General features: G+C 38.4%; 1 protein-coding gene across 5 annotated transcripts in view; it reads right to left on the bottom strand.

Moving 5' to 3' along the window:
• Window positions 1–19619, bottom strand: part of NEK11 (NIMA related kinase 11) — a 314403-nt gene that overhangs the window by 162034 nt on the left and 132750 nt on the right. For all 5 annotated transcript variants that reach the window (XM_017510167.2, XM_037731926.1, XM_037731928.1 and 2 more), the window contains 2 exons: window positions 17228–17321; window positions 12415–12529 (listed from right to left, as the gene is read on the bottom strand). In XM_017510167.2, the coding sequence (XP_017365656.1) occupies window positions 12415–12529; window positions 17228–17321 (209 nt within the window). The remainder of the gene's footprint in view (window positions 1–12414; window positions 12530–17227; window positions 17322–19619) is intronic.

The following is a 19619-nucleotide window of genomic DNA, read 5'->3' as shown; positions in this document are numbered from 1 at the left end:
TTTTCTGGAGATGTGCTATTTCACTTCAAAAAATGAAACAGTTTGACAAGTGATTCTAGGGGCTCGCTCACAACAATTAGTATCTGATACTGAGGTGGCCCTTAATGCCACAAAACAAAATGGGAAGTTCCTTTATAAAAATCAAAGAATACTGATTTCAATGCCTATCATAAATTTCTAAGTTAAAGTCTGGACTAAATACCAAAGCAAGCTATTTCAATCATTTCCGAAAAAAAAAAAAAAAAAAAAAAAAAAAAAAAAAAAAAAAAAAAAAAAAAAAAAAAAAAAAAAAAAAAAAAAAAAAAACACATGAATGAAAGATGGTAGTTTTTTGACTGGAAGCAGGCATAATCCAATATAGCTGTATTAGTTTTCCATGTCTGCTGTGATAAATTTTGTGATTTAACATAACAAAAAGTTATCTTATAGTTCTATATATCAGAAGTCTGGCATGGATCTCACTGAACTAACATATACTTGTTGGCAGGGTGCCTTCCTCTCTGGGGGATCCAGGAAGGAAGAATCCATTTCCTTCTCTTTTCCAGCTTCTAAATGTCACCTGCTTTCCCTGGCTCATTGTCCCCTTTCTCCATCTTCAAAGCTACCAATGTTGGGCCAGTTCCTTGTCTCACTGCCATCTCTCTGGTTCTCCTGTCTGCCTCCCTCTTCTACTTTTAAGAATCTTTGTAGCACTGAGCCCATTCAAATAATCGGCATAATCTCCCTATCTGATTAGCAACCTTAGTTCCATCTGTAACCTTAATTCATTCCCTTCTGTCACGTAACTTAACACATTCACAGCCTTAGGATATCAGGATTTTAAGGACATCTCTGGAGCCCATTCTTCTTCCTACAATAATAGCTTTCTTTAGCTGGCAGGAATGAGGAGCTCGACAGACTGTAAATATTGCCCTTACAAATATAACCCTGTTCTGCAGCAGTTTTGGCAAGGCTTCATATGGTCCCCAATATAGAATTTTATATGTTATGGACTGAATTAAGAGATTTAAGAACCAACTTAATAAATGCCTCACATATATTTAAAGTTTTGCTTTTTAGGTTTAATCATGAAATTTAAAAGTAAAAAACATACATTGTTTTTGTCATCAGTTTTATTATTGAATATGAAGAAATAAGCTTATTTTATAATAGCTCATTTTGGTACAAGTCAATGTATTCTTTTGTAAAAGAATAAAAGTATTAGTCTCTCTAACTGGAACATAAACTTCACATCATTCAATTATGTATTTGGATTTTGTTCATTACTCTAATTTCAGAGTCAGACAACTAAGACAGACTGCCCACCCATAGATCAGTAGTGCTCACCCATATCTGATTCTCTCCTCCGACACAGGTAAGACTGTACTTCCCATGCCCTTGCTGGAAAGTTGGGCCACATGACTAGTTTTAGTCAACGAAATTGAAAGGAAGTAATTTCCAAGCTGAAGAACTTATGTGTGGGTGTACTACTTCCGATCTATTCTGCTGATTGTGGGGACAATGCAAGCCACATGCTGAGATGGTGGCAGTACAAAATAGAAGCAGCCTTGGTCCTTAGTAATTGCACAGGGAATATCTGCCCTGATAGATTCCTCTCCACATTGGACTTTATAGGAATGAGCTATAAACTCCTTGTTACCTAGGTCAGTAGGTGTATTTGTTATAGCAGCAAGTCTAGCCTAGCCTGAACAATATAATTGAGAAACATCACATTGTACTTTACAGAATCAAAGACACTATCAATTTTGAAATTAATCATTAGGAGATATATTACTAATAAAACTACTGTCCATGTAATTATGATATACCATTTATTTTAACATGCATCTCAATTTCAGAGATGTTCAAATGTACAAAACTGTGTACTTTAGACTGGATGACATATGGTATATGTCTAATTGTAAGGAAACCTAGAAAATTTTAAAACTTGCCTCATTTTCTAATAAGAATATCAAATTTGAATGTCGAACTACTAGGAATATACGTCAGATAAATTTCTATTTATGATTCGTTGTTAGTTTAGTAGCACATTTAAACTTATGCTCTCATATTATATAAAATATTTAGAGCTACTGATTCTTTCGCACTCTGAAATTTCATGAAATACAATTATTTAAACTCCTCACATGCATACAGACTAAGTGTCCTTGTCATGACTATGAGTTGTGTAACTCCTTCCAGCTCATATGTTTCAGATAAAGCTTCCCTTGAAATCTGCATAGGAAACTGTCAGTAAAAGTTTTATCTTTTTCTTAGCCCGTCTGCACTATTATAACAAAATATCAAGGACTGGGCAATTTATAAAGAACAGAAATTTATTTCTCACAGTTCTGGAGGCTGGGAAGTCCAAGATCAAGGCAACTGCGACTTCAGTTTTGTGGTGAGGGCTGCTCTCTACTGCCGACAGGGCGTGTTATTGCTCCGTCCTCTGGAGTAAAGGAACATTGTGTCCTCACGTGGTGAAAGGTGGAAGGACAAGAGGGATAAACTCACTCCATCAAGCCCTTTGATAAGGGGACTTAATCCCATTCAAAGGAGGGAGTCCTCATGAGCTAATTGCCTTTTAATGACCCACCTCTTAATACTATTGCACTGCCAACAACTGAATTTTTGAGAGCAGACATTCAAGTCATAACAATCTTATAGTACAAGTACAGTCATGCACTGCATAATGACATATCAGTCAACGATGAACCACATATACAGTGGTGTTCCCATAAGATAATAATTAAGCTAAAAATTCCTAATACCTAGTGACATTGTAGCCATCATAACATCATAGAGCAACACATTACTCACGTGTTCATAGTGATGCGATGTAAACACACCTACTGCACTATCAGTCACATAAAAGTATAGTGCATAAAAGTATGTAAATATTATCATAACTACGTTACTACTTTATATATTTACTATACTACACTATTATCATTAGAGTATACTTCTTCTACTTATTTAAAAAAAGTTAACTGTAAAGTCTTCAGAAGGTATTCCAGAAGAAGACATTGTTATCATAGGAGGTGACAGCTCCCTGCACATTATGGCCCCTGGAGTCCTCCCAGTGGGATGAGATAATGGAGGTGAAAGGCAGAAGGCATAGGCTAATAGGTGTGTTTGTGACTTAGTTTTCAACAAAACTTCAAAAGTTGAAAAAAAATTAATGTTAAAAATAGAAAATGCTCAATCTACCCATCTGACAAAGGGCTAATAACCAGAATCTACAAAGAACTAAAACAGATATACAAGAAAAAAACAACCCCATTCAAAAGTGGGCAAAGGATATGAACAGACACTTTTCAAAAGAAGACATACATGAGGCCAACAAACATATGAAAAAATGCTCATCATCACTGGTCATTAGAGAAATGCAAATCAAAACCACATTGAGATATCATCTCATGCCAGTTAGAATGGCGATCATTAAAAAATCTGGAGATAACAGATGCTGGAGAGGATGTGGAGAAATAGGAACACTCTTACACAGTTGGTAGGAGTGTAAATTAGTTCAACCACTGTGGAAGACAGTGTGGCGATTTCTCAAGGATCTAGAAATAGAAATTCCATTTGAACCAGCAATCCCATTACTGGGCATATACCCAAAGAACTATAAATCATTCTACTATAAAGACACACGCACATATATGTTCACTGCAGTCCTATGTACAATAGCAAAGACCTGGAACCAACCCAAATGCCCATCAATGATAGATTGGACAAAGAAAATATGGTACATATACACCATGAAATACTATGCAGCCATAAAAAATGATGAGTTCGTGTCCTTTGTAGGGACTTGGATGAATCTGGAAATCATCATTCTCAGCAAACTGACACAAGAACAGAAAATCAAACACCACATATTCTCACTCATAGGTGGGTGTTGAAAATGAGAACATGTGGACTCAGGGAGAGGAGCATCACACACTGGGGGCAGTTGGGTGGGGTAGGGGAGAGACAGCGGGGGGGAGGGAAGGGTGGGGAGGGATAACACGGGGAGAAATGCCAGATATAGTATGCACCTAAAGTTAAATAAATAATTTTTTTAAAAAAGAAAAAAAAATAGAAAATGCTTATAGAATGTTACAAAAAAGAAAATATTCTTGTACAGCTGTACAATGTGTGTTTTAAGCTCAGTGTTATAAAAGAACCAAAAATTTTTAAAAAATTAAATTTTATAAAGCAAAAACATTACAGTAAGCTAAGGTTAATTTATTATTGAAGAAAGAAAAATATTTTAAAAATAAATTTAGTGTAGCCTAAGTGTACAGTGCTTATATATAAAGTCTACAGCAGTGTACAGTAGTGAATGTTCTAGGCCTTCACATTCACTCACCACGCATCACTGACTCACCCAGAGCAACTTCTAGTCCTGCAAGCTCTATTCATGGTAAGTGCCCTGTACAGGTTTACCATCTTTTATCTTTTATACTGTATTTTTACTGTATATTTTCTATGTTTAGATACACAAATACTTACCCCTGTGTTACAACTGCCTACAATATTCAGGACAGTAATATGCTGTAGAGGCTTGCAATGTAGGAACAACAGGCTATACCATAGAGCCTACATGTGCATTAGACTATATCACCTAGGTATGTGTAAGTACAATTCTCTGATGTTTGCTCAAGGATGAAATTGCCTAATGACACAATTTCTCAGAACATATTCCTGTCATTAAGAAGTACAGGACTGTATTCATTTGAGTGATATTTGAACAGGTTTTCTGTATGTTGTTGTTTATCCTGTCTCTGTAATTTTTATAATATAACTACTTACTATCCTTTTTAAAGCGCCTTTCAAGACTGGTTAACAAAGACATCCCAGTTTTACAACTTAGGCTAGGGCAGGAGTCAGGTGCATAACCTCAGTACTGTAAGGCAGCATACGATATGTTCTAAGAAAGGAGAAAAATGATCATGGACATTAGTCAAGGAGTTCTGGTAGGAGACATCAGAACATGTCAAATCAAGGAGGAGGTCTTTGAGCTGGGTCTTAAAAGACAGGTTAGATTCTAACAAGTAGGCAAGAGGTGATAAGCACCATCTAACCATTCTATGTCTGGCTTGGTAGTAATATCTCCTGTAACTGAGCTAAATACAGTAATAGACATGTATGTTACTGTATGTTAGCATAACATACTGTATGTTATGCTAACATACAGTAACATACATGTCTATTACTGTATTTAGATATGTTATATCTAATACATGGTATCTCACTTAATACAGAATTTTCAGATTGGTATTACTAACTGCATTTTATTAAAAATTTAAAAATAAATTTAAAAACTGCAAACCAGAGAAATTACCTTCCTCAAAATCACAATGCCATCACATGGGAAAGTCAGGACTCAAATGCAGTTCTGAATGATTCCCTTTCATATGGCAGCTTAGCTTTCTTTGGGCATCACAACAATGTTCTCCAAGTGGTAAGCACATAAGCCCTGAGCACGACTGTGAAACCTGCATGCATGGAAAATAAATTCATCAACTAAAGGAAAACCACACCATGGTATGTGCAGAGCACTGTCTGAAGCACACCTTATATAAGGTTTGACTCTATTTTGTTTTTATCCAACCTTAAAGTTATGATTGATACTTATTTAATTTTATGCTTAACTGATTTGTTCCAAATCTAAGCCATGATGAGCCAAGCAAGGCCACTTAAGGATGCCCTCTGCCTTACCAGCATGATCTTTAGTTTAATAACTACTCTATGATTTATATTTAGCTAGGGGATGATCCATGGGATCACATATAGCCTTCCCAGGTGATTAACTTATTTTGAAAGGTCCATGGATGCTGTTTGTCCCCTATGAATACCTGATGTTCTAAAACTGATTTTCCCCTTATTTGTATTATGCTTGCTTAGGATGCCACATCAAAGTGGCTTGTTGGGCAAGTGTTAGTTAGCATCTAGCTTAATCTTTCAACTTGGTTAGAATCTTTGAAATTTCAGTTAGAGACTTGTCATACAAAAGGAACACTCTAAATTATTAAATATGCCTCAGGGTAAAGATCACGACATCTTCATTCAATATTAGATTCATTCTAATTATCCTCTAAAACTCAGAAATTAGTGAGAACTGCAGGCATCTTTATTCCTGAGTGCAAGTATTAGAGTCAGGTAGAAACACTATTATGAAATGCAAATATAGCTCAGTGGCATATGTGACAATTATGAAATAAAACCACCATCAATTTATGTTTATAAATCAAGTCTTGAAGACATCTAAAGCTCTGGAAAAGATGAAAGATCTAGGAATGTGGAAGTAACCCCTGGCATTTGTTTGGTCTGCTTTTCTGAGAGCTAAAGAGCCAGGCAGCTCCACCAGCTTCTCCATCTTGGGCCGAGCTTTGGAGTGTGAGCTATCACCTTTTTTTCTATTATGCTCCAGCTGCTTTAGCGGGCATTAGGTTCTTTTAGATCTGCTGGTAGGATCTCTGCTACTCAGATATGTCCACCTCTATCCGCAACTATAAAGACTGGAGAGAGGAGCTAAAAGATCCCTGTCTCTTATCTCCAAATAGCCAATTTTCCTCCTGAGAAAGGACCCCAAAGCTTTGTTAACACTCCTTGTGGAAGACAATGTTGTTCAACTGATGTTACAAGAAAATCTCAAACCCCATGATCACCTTCTGGATTAAGGACTTTGTGTCCCAGGTGATGTCCAGACATCTTCCCCAATTGCTTTGTATCGCCACGACTTCACTTACATCTTTTTTGGCCATTCATTAGCTAACACATGGACAACTGAGCATTACATTGTTTCTTCTGAATATTTTAACCATTTTTTTAAATTTATCAACTTTATTTGGGTATAATTTATATACAATAAAATGCACCAATTTAAAATATAGAGTCCAGTGAGTTTTGACAAATGTACACATCTGGGTAACCATCACCACAATCAAGAGAGCAAACTTACAAACTGTTCTATCACAACATAAGGTTTCCTTGTGCCCTTTTGGAGTCAATTCCCATCACCACCACCCCCAGGCAACCACTGTCCTCATTTCTATTACTATAGATAAGTACTTCTGGTTCCGGAATGTCAAAGAAATGGAATCATTCAGTATGAACTCTTACTTGAGGCTTCTTTCACTTCACATAATTTAAAAAATATTTATCTACATTGTTGTTTATATCGGTGTGTGTTCCTTTTCACTGTCAAGTAGTATTTATTTCACGGACAAACTACACATTTGCTTATCCATTCATCTGCTGATGGACACTTGACTTCTTATTTTTTGTACTTATGAATAAAGCTATAGACACATTTGTATACAGGCCTCCTTGTAGACACATTTTTAGATAACTATTGAAAAGTGGAATTACTGAGTAAAGGTTTTCTTTCAGATAACTATCTAAAAGTGGAATTACTGAGTGAGTAGAGGTTTTCTTTTTTAAAATTAAAACAATAAATACATATGATGTTTAATTAACGAAGTTCAAATCACTTTATTTCCACTTGAACATTTAAAAAGTAGAAGTGACACCGTAAATCATAAAGCAGCCCAGAAATGCAAAGGGCATGTGGAGTTCCTACAGGCAAGCAAAGCACAACTACCTAGAGGTCAGATCTGTCTCTGAGCATTGGGCTCAGTGCTTGCTTAAAGAGTGGCTGAACATGAAGTGAAGAGGTGACAGCTGGTCAGGATGTGGGTAAGCAGTCAAGGCCTATTTCACTGCAGTCTCCACATCTGAATGGTGGGGTAAGGAGTCATGCTCCTGGTACAACCAGGCCCAAGAGTCTCAGGCAATTCCAGCTTTGCAGAAAACACTGCTCTGAAACTCAGCTGTGAGTTTCTAAATAAAATAAATACACACAGACACACGAAAGGTTAGAGTACAAGCAAGTTCCTGGCAAAATTTAATGTGCAAGAAATCATTAGCATCACATATAAGGAGTTAAATAGGGATAATTTCTTTGACATTCCAGTTGTATCTTCTCATTTGATTATAATGGTTACCCACGACTTTCTCTAGATTAAATCAGCAGTAGTCAACTCACGCATATCAAATGTAAATAATAAGTCTTATCCTGCCTTTTTTCTCTGCAACTAACTCCTCTTAGCCCAGAGGGAATTTTCCAATTCAACATCAAAGACTTGATCAAACATTTGGTGTAGGAGCTTTGAAAGAATGACTGTAATTTTATTTTATATATACATGCTAGATAAAAAATAAACAAAAACTTCCTTTGGGTGCTGAAAGTTTGCAGTCTAATCTTTAAAAGGCAAAAAGTATTGGGAAAATAATTAATCACTTCAGAGTTCATCAACAAATTAAGTCTCATGTTTCCAAATTTCACTTCAGTTAATCTCTGTGATCACTAATTATCTGGTAGTTGCCCACCATTCTAAAGATTTGTCAAACCCAAAGGTTGCATTCTTTTTTTCTTCTGTTTTTACTTTTAATTTAGTTTCATTATAATACTATTCACAATAGCAAAGACACAGAATCAACATAAATGCCTAACAAGGTTGTATTTTCACAGTTCTAAATTTATTTTTTGAATTTAATATTAAGAAAGAATAGCACTTAGAAAGTATGAATTTACAGAGAGGAAAAAAATAAGGGAAACGTTTAAAGTATTTTACAAGGCATCTGTTTGATCTAAAACTATTATGTATGTTTTCTAAACTGATAGTTTATCATAGAGTCCTAAGTAGTGTTTATACTTACAACATGAACAAGGTGGTCAAAGAAGTAGATTTGGCCATTTCCAGTTTGGCTGGTGAATCAATACACTGTCTACCATACTGAAGCTTCCATGACAAAAGTAAATGAGAGGTAAGAAGGACATAGCTTGAGTTTCCCATAGTAGCTGTGGTCAAGACTAGCTAGGGAGTAATTTGGCCACTACAGTTCACAAAAATTAGCATAGAGACACATGACAAAGATTCTGCCTTTTGAAAGTCCAATTCCTGGCCAGGTACCACGGTAGCTCACGCTTGTAATCCCAGCACTTTGGGAGGCTGAGGTGGGTGGATCACAAGGTCAGGCCTTCAAAACCAGTTTGGCCAATATAGTGAAACCACGTCTCTACTAAAAATAAAAAAAAATAGCTGGGCATGGTGGTGGGGGCCTGTAATCCCAGCTACTCGGGAGGCTGAGGTAGGAGAATTGCTTGAACCTAGGAGGTGGAGGTTGCGGTGAGTGGATATCGTGCCACTGCACTCCAGCCCAGGAAACAGTGCAAGACTCCAACTTAAAAAACAAAAAAAGAAATAAAGTCCAATTCCTTTGACATGTTTTTCTGCTTCTTACAAGTCCATTGCTTCTACCCACCACCAGTGAAAACACACGCTTTGGGCGAAGTGGAAAGTGTGGTGTACTAGATAGAAAGCAGGAACTCTGCAGTCCTTAAGCAAATCACTTAAATTCTTTGGCTTGTCATCTATGAAATGAAGTATTATTATGTAATTTTCCTGTTTGAAACCAGGAGGAAGCTCAGACTTTTTTGTCCTAGGCCACCCATTCAATATCCTGTCCTGGGACTTTCTATGCATAAATAGTGATGGCTCTGTCATCCAGCAGAGCACAAGCCACAGGTATCAGGAACTACATACTGCCTAACTTTCGCAGCTGGAAAGGGGTCCAACTCTCAAGAGAGGGTTCTTGAACCTTGCGTGAGAAAGATTTGGGTCAAGTTCATAGAGAAAAGTGAAAGCAAGTTGATTAAGAAACTAAAGAAACAAAAGAATGATACTCCATGGGCAGTAGAGTGGCAGGGGATACTGAATAGACTTATAGTTGTTTCTTGATTATATGCTAAACAGCAGGTGGATTATTCATCAGTTTTTCAGGAAAGGGGTGGGAAACTCCTGGAAATAAGGATTCCTCCCACTTTTAGCATGCTAATGAATTATAATTTATATATAATGAGCAATGGGGATGACCAGAGGTCACTTTCATTGCCATCTAGGGTTTGGTGGGCTTTGGTTGGCTTCTTTACTACAGCCTCTTTATCAGCAAGGTCTTTGTGACCTGTATCTTGTGCTGACCTCCTGTCTCATCCTGCGACTAAGAATGCCTTAACCTCCTGGCAATGGAGTCGCTCTGGTTCTAACGTCTCTGACATTTCTATTCTTAGAAATAGAAGTCCATGGGATATTTCTATACTTCCGAATTTCACTTTTGGAAACTAACAAATAAAATATTAAAGAAATACCATAAAAGGCCAAAGATAGAAATCCATCTGATGTACATATTTGTTTGTCAAGGATGTCTGTTACAAGATGGCTTCCATAGCACCATTTTCAAAGCTGGCTAATGCCGATCTAAAGAGCTTCAGATGCTTGTCTCCAAACAGCTAAAAGAGGCAGCACAAGTTCTAACAGCTCTATCTAAGAAGACTTCAAGTGAAAATCTGGGATGAGGCGACAAGATAATCCAAGGCTCACTACCTTTATTCTCGATTTGAGAAGAGAGCTAAACTGCTGCCCAAGAGTGTTGTTATATCATTGTGCAGCTATAAGGATACAAACAACACAGAGTGCAAGTGGCCAAGGATCCCAGCTGCTGTGCTCTGAAATCCATCTCTACATTCTCTCAGAGGCTACGATGCTTCCCCAGGGGCTATGTTAGATATAGTGAACTCCGAATTTCTCTTCAAAGAATCAGTATGTCAGTATGTTCAGTTCTTTGTCCTCCATTTTAAAGTTTAACTTCCTTGTAGTTTCAGTTAACAACCTTTTCCCCTAGTCCTAATCAGTAGTTCACATCTGCTGCCCTGGTCCCCTGCTCTATCCTGACTCATCCTAGTCACCTGCCCCAGTCATCTGCTTTGACCTAGGTCACCCCTGGCTACCTGCTCTGACCTGTCCCATAACCATCCTTCTCGCCAAACTACCTTACCCCACCACTCCAGCTCGTGCCCCTGCTCCCCTTAAAATAGCCAACTGGAATTAGACTAGACTGTGTGCTCTAACCCTAGCCAGTAGGGGAACGACACAGCAGTCGGGGCTACCTCCATCAGGAATAAGAGCCCCTTCCCCTCCCTTGTCCAGGTGTGCACTCACCATTGTTCCATCTGTGAGCTGCACCCTTTTATAGAAGCAAATTGCCTTGCTGAGGAAATTTGTATTTGGGTGCTACTTCTGTTACGCACTGAAAATTTACATATAACAGCTACTACTGAAGCACAGCAGGAATATAAAGGCAGGCCTCTAGGATGGCTGACTTTGCTAGAGGACTTCCTGATGCCTTTGTTACCTCTGATTGCAGAGCAATCTAGTTCACGTCCACCAAGTCTCTCTTTTCACTTTGAATGAGACTTTAATCAGTGGTCTAACAGTTCCTCTGTTTGTTTGTTTTTTCCTAGCTCTTCCCTATTTTCTTTTATGCAGGCATTTTCTCTAAAAGTAAGCTTGCAATTTTAGTTCCATCTTGACATCTGCCTCTCAGAGGTCCAGACTAACATTCATTCATGTATTTGTCCACTCATTAATTCACTCAAGAAATATTTCATGAGTGCTTAGAATGTTCCTGGAACTTTGCTGCAGGCACTGGGGAGAATGGTGAACAAGGCTGAGAAGGCACTTATATTGATAACACTCTTCTGCTCAAAGCGTCACAACTGCGTCCCCTTTTTTAGCACTTACTGTATGCTGGGCACTGAACTAACTAAGATCACTCCACATGCCACATCTCATTTCTTCTTCACAACAACCTTGAAAGAAGGCACTATTATTCTTGTTTCATAGATAAGAAAACTGAGACCTAGAGAGATTATGTTGTGACGGGCTTCTCTGACAGGGCCAACTTTTTTACTCCAAAACTCATGCATTTAACCATTAGGTTATGATGTACCTACTCCATTTGGATGTATCTGCTCCATTTGGAAAGTCTTATTCCAAGTGAAAAGAGAGGTTTGGTGGAAGTATACTAGTTTGCTGTGCAGACTGAGGTAGCAAAGGCATCAGGAAGTCCTCCAGCAAAGTCAGCCATCCTACAGGCCTGCCTCTGTATTCCTGCTCTGAGCACTTTTATTTTCTGGTAATGATTGCACATGGCATAGCTGATTTTCCAAAGTCTGGCTTCATTTAAACGTATAAGGGTTGGGAGAACCATTTACAGAACAGGGAAACACAGAGCATTCAGAGTTTACATGATTCCAAAGTCAGGTTAATGACAACATTGTTTAACCCACCCAGAAGAGGTCCCTCACCAGGTGTGAGTTTCCAACTCATCCTCATAATTGCAAAGAAGATAGAAAGGACAGAAAAATCCTTGGCTTCTCTACTTTTCATCCTGGTCATTGCCCAGCCCTGGTAAACCGATAGCACGGAGCTGCATACACACACCCAGAGCTTCTCTCAGAGGCCAGATAGGCCCACTGCAAAGTCAGCCACAGCAACCAGTGCAGCAGCTGTGAGCATCCTTCTGAAAACCAATGCAAATACATACCATGATATCCGAGGTCAGATGTGGCATCTTCTACAACTGATTCAAGTTTGTTGAGGTCCAGGGAAGGAATAGGCTGAGATTTAGGCAGGTTCTCTAAAGTCGGTTCATCAGGTTCCTTGTGGAAGGTAATTAACAATTCATGAAATGTTGATAGAAGGAAACAGCACTACCGCAAATGAAAGAAGTATTCTTATTTTGAAGACTATTTGGAAACAAGTCTACCTAATCCTACTAATTAAACATTTTCAAACTTCAGTAGGTAACTTGGGGTAAGAGAAACAGCCCTGAATCAATGAGACAGGTGACCTTGCACAGAGCATTTAACCTTCACGGGCTTCAGTTTCAGGATCATGACTAGGTAAGCCAAGTGGGATGCCCAAGGCACCAACTCAAGGCACTCACCCCATGGACAACTGAGGGGGCCTCCTTCAATTTGGCACCTAGGATATTCCACTCACTACACCCTACTCCAGCTCTGCTGTTTTTGCATCTCAAAATTAAAGGTGTTAGCTTTACAAGAGCTCCTCTCTAGCTTTAAAGGTCTGCGAGTCTATGAATTCCAATTTCCCTAAAGAAAAAGATCTAAGAGACCACTTGATGAAAGAATACACACTTCAAAAAAATTAAAGGTTTAGCCAAAATCAATAAATCACTTCATCTTTTTCCCTTCGTTTTGTGTGTGTGTGTGTGTGTGTGTGTGTGTGTGTGTGTGTGTGTATTTGTGTTTTAACCCGGAGCTGGTGCTGAGGTGATCTATTTTTCTGGATAAATGGTTTTCATGGGAAACTACTCCAAGAGTGTCTTTTTAATAAAAGAAAATTTAAAAGAAAGTTCAAACTAATCTTAATTGAATAAGTAAAATGAAGCCATACCACACTGCAGTGCAGTATTTGTGAGAATATCATCATAAAGTATTTTTCAGAAGTCAGTTTTCTGTGCTGTATAATTGTTTCAGGAGGTAAAATTGGTTCCAATTTCAAAGGATCACTGAGAGCACACAGAGAACTTTATGAATAAAGAACAGAGAGTACATGAAATACGTTCTTTAAGTGTACTTCAGCAATTATTTGAAAATAGGTATGCATTTGGAATATCAATTAACTTTGATTTGCTGAGGTTCTCTTTAAAGGGAAAGATAGAATTGTTACAACTGCTTCTCTTAGAAAGAGAAGGACATGGTCTGATCTCTGGTGCCTATTACCACTCCAGGTATGGAGACCTGATCTACTATGTACTTTTCACAGAGACCTAACTTTAGCACCAGCACAGCTGTAGATGCTACAGGATCAAAGACAGACCTGGCCTGTCTTACATATTATGGTATCTGTTTTAAGCTGTCATGCTTCAGAGAAACAGTGCCTAACATGATTCCACAGTCAATGGTGCTTCAAGATTTCAAAGCCCAAATTCAGTCAAGCAGAAAATGCTTGCCAAAATAAAAGGCCATGTCAGCTAGGGTCTGAAAAACAAAGGAAGCTACTCTCCTACATGCCTCAAATAATTTTTATAACATGTTTAAGAGGTGACCTAGAACCCATTCTCTCCCATAACTCTGATTCGCTTCTGTAAGTGCTTTTGAAATATAAAGTAGCTTGCTTCCGTCAGGCAAGAGAGAAAAAAGAAGGAATACAGAACAGAGTCACAATGAGATTAATGAGAAATTAAATCATAAACATGTATATGAACAACGGGAAGGAAAACATTCAAAGATGGGAACATTTTCCTCTTTCTCTTCTTATCACATTTTTCTTTAGCCTCTTGCATCTGATTAATCTAACTTCTTTCCTATATTTATTTCATCTTTTTCAGCTCAGTGAAGCTTTTTCCTGCTACATTTAACACTTTTCATGCTCCTCTACAAAGTGTTCAGCTTCCCATTTTCTTTCCCCTTTGTTCTCTGGAAATCATTAAACCTGCCTCACTTTTGAGCTTGTGCGTATGATTAAACTTGCCTCGTCCCTGCCTTGCCATCTCTCTTCATCCTCCTCCTGGGGTGAACAAGAAAATCTTCCCTCAGATTGCTCCTCCTTTTCTACCATTCCTATTAAATGTGTTTTTTCCTAAAGAGATTATGACAAGGTCTGTTCAGCAGTGGTTTTCCAAGTCTTCCTTCATCTGAAGGTGAAGTGCTGATTTCGGGAGGCCCATTTTCTATTCATTATTAATCAGAGTGTACATAGGAATCAGACCATCAGCACTGAAATTAGCAGAAGGCTTATAAGAAATGCAACATCTCAGGCTGCACCCTGGACTAATCAAATCAGAGTCTACATCTTAACAAGATTCATAGGTGATCCAGGTGCATTTCAAGTTTGAGAATTCAATAAGCCATAAGAATTTGGAGGAGGGTCCATTGATTGTGGACCCAAGTGGGCTGAGAAGGTTTTCCTGAACACAGTTTAAAGAGAGCTGGGATGCTGACCATATGCCAGAGGGAGATGGCTGATGTGACTGCACAAAACAGGGCAGGATGCCTGGGGGTGCTGAGCCACCCAGGCTGTGGGCCCGAACCAGCTGGCAAGAGGACAGTGTTCGAGCAGAACAGATTCAACAGCCATCTATCTGCCTGGAGCATTTCTGCCCCCATCAATATATAAACATAGGAATCATGCTTCTGGAAAGCTCAGGGCCAAAGACAGTGGTGGCACTAAACCTCAGAATGAACCACAGTCTTTGGCCAGAACAGCATCAGCATCTGTCGCTTCTCCTCCTGCTCCCTTTGCTCCTTGCTGAAGGAAAGGGGATGAAACTGGGAAGTCACTGAGAAAGTCACGAGTTGGGAATTCATAGGATCCTTGTGAAATCCTCTCTTTCTTCACTGACTTGGGCCAAGATCAGAACTCTGTGTCTAGCTCCCATGTTCTGTGAAATAATATACAGATAACAACATTTCTTGGGATTTTGTCTGCCATATGGTCTCAGGCTTATCCTTATTTACTTCAGGACCTCAAAAGGACCTTGATTTATAAGAGGAAGGCAAGACCTCATGCAACGTAGTAATAACACCAATAATAATACTGTCCAATAAAAAAGAACACAAACAGGGTGATCTTGAAGGGTCAAAAAAGAAAAGCAAAAAAGTTAAGCAAATTAACAGGCACTATTATTTAAGCTCATACTTGAAACTAAATTTCTTTTTTGCCATATAGTAGCCTCAAGAATGAAGTCACTTAGATTTTATAAAACAAAAGAATACCATGCCTCTACTTCTCAATTTTAAATCTTAGGGGGAAAATCCCTTAGAATCAGGGATCCCTGAGCATTCTACGTCCTCATTTCTATAGCTGAATAAGCAAGTAGTTTACACGTTAACAAACTCAGAATCCTTATAATTTTGTCAGCCTTCTTGTCAGGATCTGTGGGAATGTGCAGTTCTCAGCACTGTGGGGACAAAGCCGACTGAACCAGAGAAAAAGACTCCCCTTCATGGGCTATCATTTGCAGGGCCTAGAAGCATGTGGGAAGCTGAAGAAAGGCACCCAGTTTTCAGAGGGGGCTTGAGCACTTCCACGGTAGTTGCCTCAAGATCCTTCTCCACCTAGGGATCCAGCCCTATTGTTGACCCCATGGCCCTTTAGCCAGTAAGTCCTTCACTCACCAAGTTCCCTGAGCAGGAAAGAAACCATCTCCCAAGTCTCTGGAGCCTGCAACAGACCCCACAGGGAGGCTTCACTTAAATGGAATGGCAGATGGGTGGGGAAAGGGAGATGGAATTGGGTACTTATCATCAGCATCCCACATTGTCTGCTAACTGGTCCATCAAAGAGAGGAAGATTCCTGAGGTCAGAGGAAACTAGGCCTCTTATTGCTCCCAACTTGGGATTTTTAGAACCCCAAAGCACCCAGAACCCCTAAATAATTGAGAAAGATGCATCACTGGCAGCTCTCCCCCTGAAAGTGGAGCCCTGTCTGGCTGAGGGTGAGCTCTCCTACATGCCCCAGGGTCTGGAGCCCTCCGATAACCAAGCTACAAAAGAATTAGCATTCCTGGGGCTTGGGGGATTGTCCCCACAGCCTCGGGGGCTTGGCGATTCCTGCTAAAGGAGAGAATCTCTCACATGCAGGGATCTCCAATTGACAAATAACCAGAATTTGAGACAGTAGAAGTTCTCCACAGAAATGACTTCATCCCAAGTTGCTTTTACCTGAAGAGCCATGGTGTTGGTATTGATGTCTATTGCCCACATTTGATGCTGTAAAGACCACCTTATTAATCAGAGCCTACCCATGGCCTGTGGAGATACTGTCAACCATCAAAGAAAATGGTGTTTGCTATTTACAGATTTGGAATGCCGAGGACATGAATTTGGGGTCATTTCACATGAATCTACAACTCTATTCATTATTGAACATCTATGGCAGTTCAAGTTTGAATGAAGTTATTACCATAATGTACAACAAAATGGGTAGGAGACAAAATAAAAAGGAAAAGAAGAAAAAAACAAGACAAAGAGAATAATGTATTAAAGAGGTAAAGCAACCATAGCCTGGGTGGAATTAAAAATTAGATACACACATTTGTTCTGTCAGTTAATCATTTTAACCCATCAATTATGCATTCAGTGCCAATTCAGTTGTCTTACACAGAGTAGGCACTTGATTTTTATTAAACCGATCAATTGATCCACCTCTGGCTACAGCCGCTTTGAATTGTTGTCACCAACTGTTGACCTACATTCTAGAATCCTTTCTAGAATGTAGATTAATCTAGATGTTCTTATTTTCTCCATTGTCCCTTTTCCCACCCAATCATCGCCATGAATATGAAGCAAGAAAAATTTTTGTGTAAAATTTAAAGTAAGAGGGTACTTACATGGAGTACATCAACACTCAGCTGCTGAAAGTTCCGAGATCTCAATTCTTGCATTCGTTTGTTATTTTCTTCATATTTTTCTTCCACAATCTTTCTGTAAGTTTAAAGTGAATGTAGAAAAATAACTGAATTGCTAAAGCCATATCTATATTTTACAGATGAGTGTGATCCTTATTTCAACAGGCAGACTGGGGGATTGGAAAACCAGGCCATCAGGTCTCTCCCTCATCACGGTGAATGCAGTGAAGTGCCCGGCTGATTCTCTTTAAAGCACACAGTATGCTTTGGTTCCTTATTCCCCCTTACAAATCCCAAAATGCAGCAGCAGGAGAAAGCAGTGCTCATCTCTGTGCGTTCTCCGAGTGCAATGACAGGGCTGTGTGTTCCCAGTGCCTAGCATGTGCCTAACACACACTAATGACACAAAAACTGCTTTCAGGAGGAACAAACCCATAAAAAGTAAAAACAGAGCTACATATAAAAGAATTTGTGAGGAAATACATGGGAGTCACTGTGCAGGGGAATTTTTCTAGACACGTTTACTTTGTTTTCTCTATTACAGGAGAGTTGAGTTTAAGAGACCTGCTACTAAACTGGAAGAAAGATTTGACTTCCTATTATCAACTTGTGGGCTAACTTACACTCAGGTTTTCCGAAAAGTCACTGAACACCCTTCTAGTCAAACTCTCTTATCTCTAAAATGAGTACGTTATAATTCTTCTGACAATAGTCATTTTCTAGCTAAAACACCTGATCCCCCTTGATTCTAGAATCAACAATTAGAAACAATTCCAATACAATTTATTCACCAAATCAAGGCCAAACTGTATTTAAAACCATTACCTTCAAACAAAAAACTGTTAGTATGTCATGTGAAAGGTATGTGATTTATTTGAATATAAAACTGTTTGAATCTAAATGATATTTTGTAATCTGCACATAAAGTATTAAATTTGTCTTTTTAATCTGTTCCTATCAGAAATTTAATTTTCCTTTTACCCTCAGTCAGTGACACAAATCATGTTATCTTGGAAATATCACTACTGCTAAGGTATTAGAAACAGATTTGGGGCAAGGAGCTGATGCAATGGCTCAAGCAATTTATGTGAATATATTTTTCCAGTAAAACCCACACTCAATGTCATAGTGGTTTGCAGAAGCCAACTTGTATTGGCTCCCAAGAGCAGATTGTGTACATATCTTCCCAACTGAACACTATATGATATCATATTGGTAACTTGATACTGGCCATGGTAGAAGTATTTATACCAGAGAAATCAGCAAACAAATTAGCAGCCCCCTTCAGATCCAGAGCTGGTTGTTAAATATTTACCAACACACCACTGCCCACAAAGTACTTTCATAGAAATCTTTTTCTACCCATTTATTAAAGAAAGTACATGTTAAGGGAAAATAGACTCATAGATTCGTACTTGGCTTATCATGATATTCATTCTAAGTACAAAGACACCTCTAAATCATTTTTCAGATAAACTAACAAGGTAACAAAATGAATAGATTTGTTTTCAGGTTTTTTCTGTCTCTCTAGTTCTTGACTTGGGGCTCCTAAGCTGCCAAAACATTGGCAGAGGAAGAAAAACGAAGAAAAATTAGGAAGTCTGATAACCTACCAACAGATAAATCAGTCTTTCAGAAATTGAGGGTCTAGGGCTCTTTGAAATTCTATTTTTATACATGTATTTTTTCAGCTTTATTAAAATTTAATTGACAAAACCATTTAGATTTATATGTACTATGTGATGTTTTCATACATGTTTTCATACATTGTGGGATGATTAAATCAAGCTCTACTCTGTTAGCAATTTTCAAAAATACAAAACATGGTTATTAATTACAGTCACCATGCTGTACAATAGGTCTCCAGAACTTATTTCTCCTGTCTGACTGAAACTTTTTACCCTTTGACCAATATTTCCCCATTCATGGCCCCCTGTCCCTAGTAACCACCATTCTACTCTCTTCTTTCGTGAATTCAACGTTTTAAGATTCCATATGTAAGTGATATCATGAAGTATCTGTCTTTCTATGCCTGGCTTATGTCTCTTAACATAATGTCCTCCAGGTTCAGCCATGTTGTTGCAATTGATAGGATTACCATCTTTTTAAGGCTAAATAGTACTCCACTTATTTTATTTATCCAGCATACCACATTTTATTTATCCCCTTATCTGTTGATGGATATGTAGGTTAATTCCATGTCTCGGCTACTGTGAATAATTCTGCAATGAATATTGGAGTGTAAGTATCTTTTCAACATACTGATTTCATTTTCTTTGGATATAAATCCAATATAGGATTGCTGGATCATATGGTAGTTCTATTTTTAATTTTTAGAGGAATCATCATGCAATTTTTTCATACTGGCTGTACT

The sequence above is a fragment of the Cebus imitator genome, unplaced genomic scaffold, assembly GCF_001604975.1.
Source record: "Cebus imitator isolate Cc_AM_T3 unplaced genomic scaffold, Cebus_imitator-1.0 Scaffold432, whole genome shotgun sequence".
NCBI classification, from domain to species: Eukaryota; Metazoa; Chordata; class Mammalia; order Primates; family Cebidae; genus Cebus; species Cebus imitator.
Note: the sequence above shows the minus strand (reverse complement) of the source record. Positions and strands in the feature narration are given on the sequence as shown.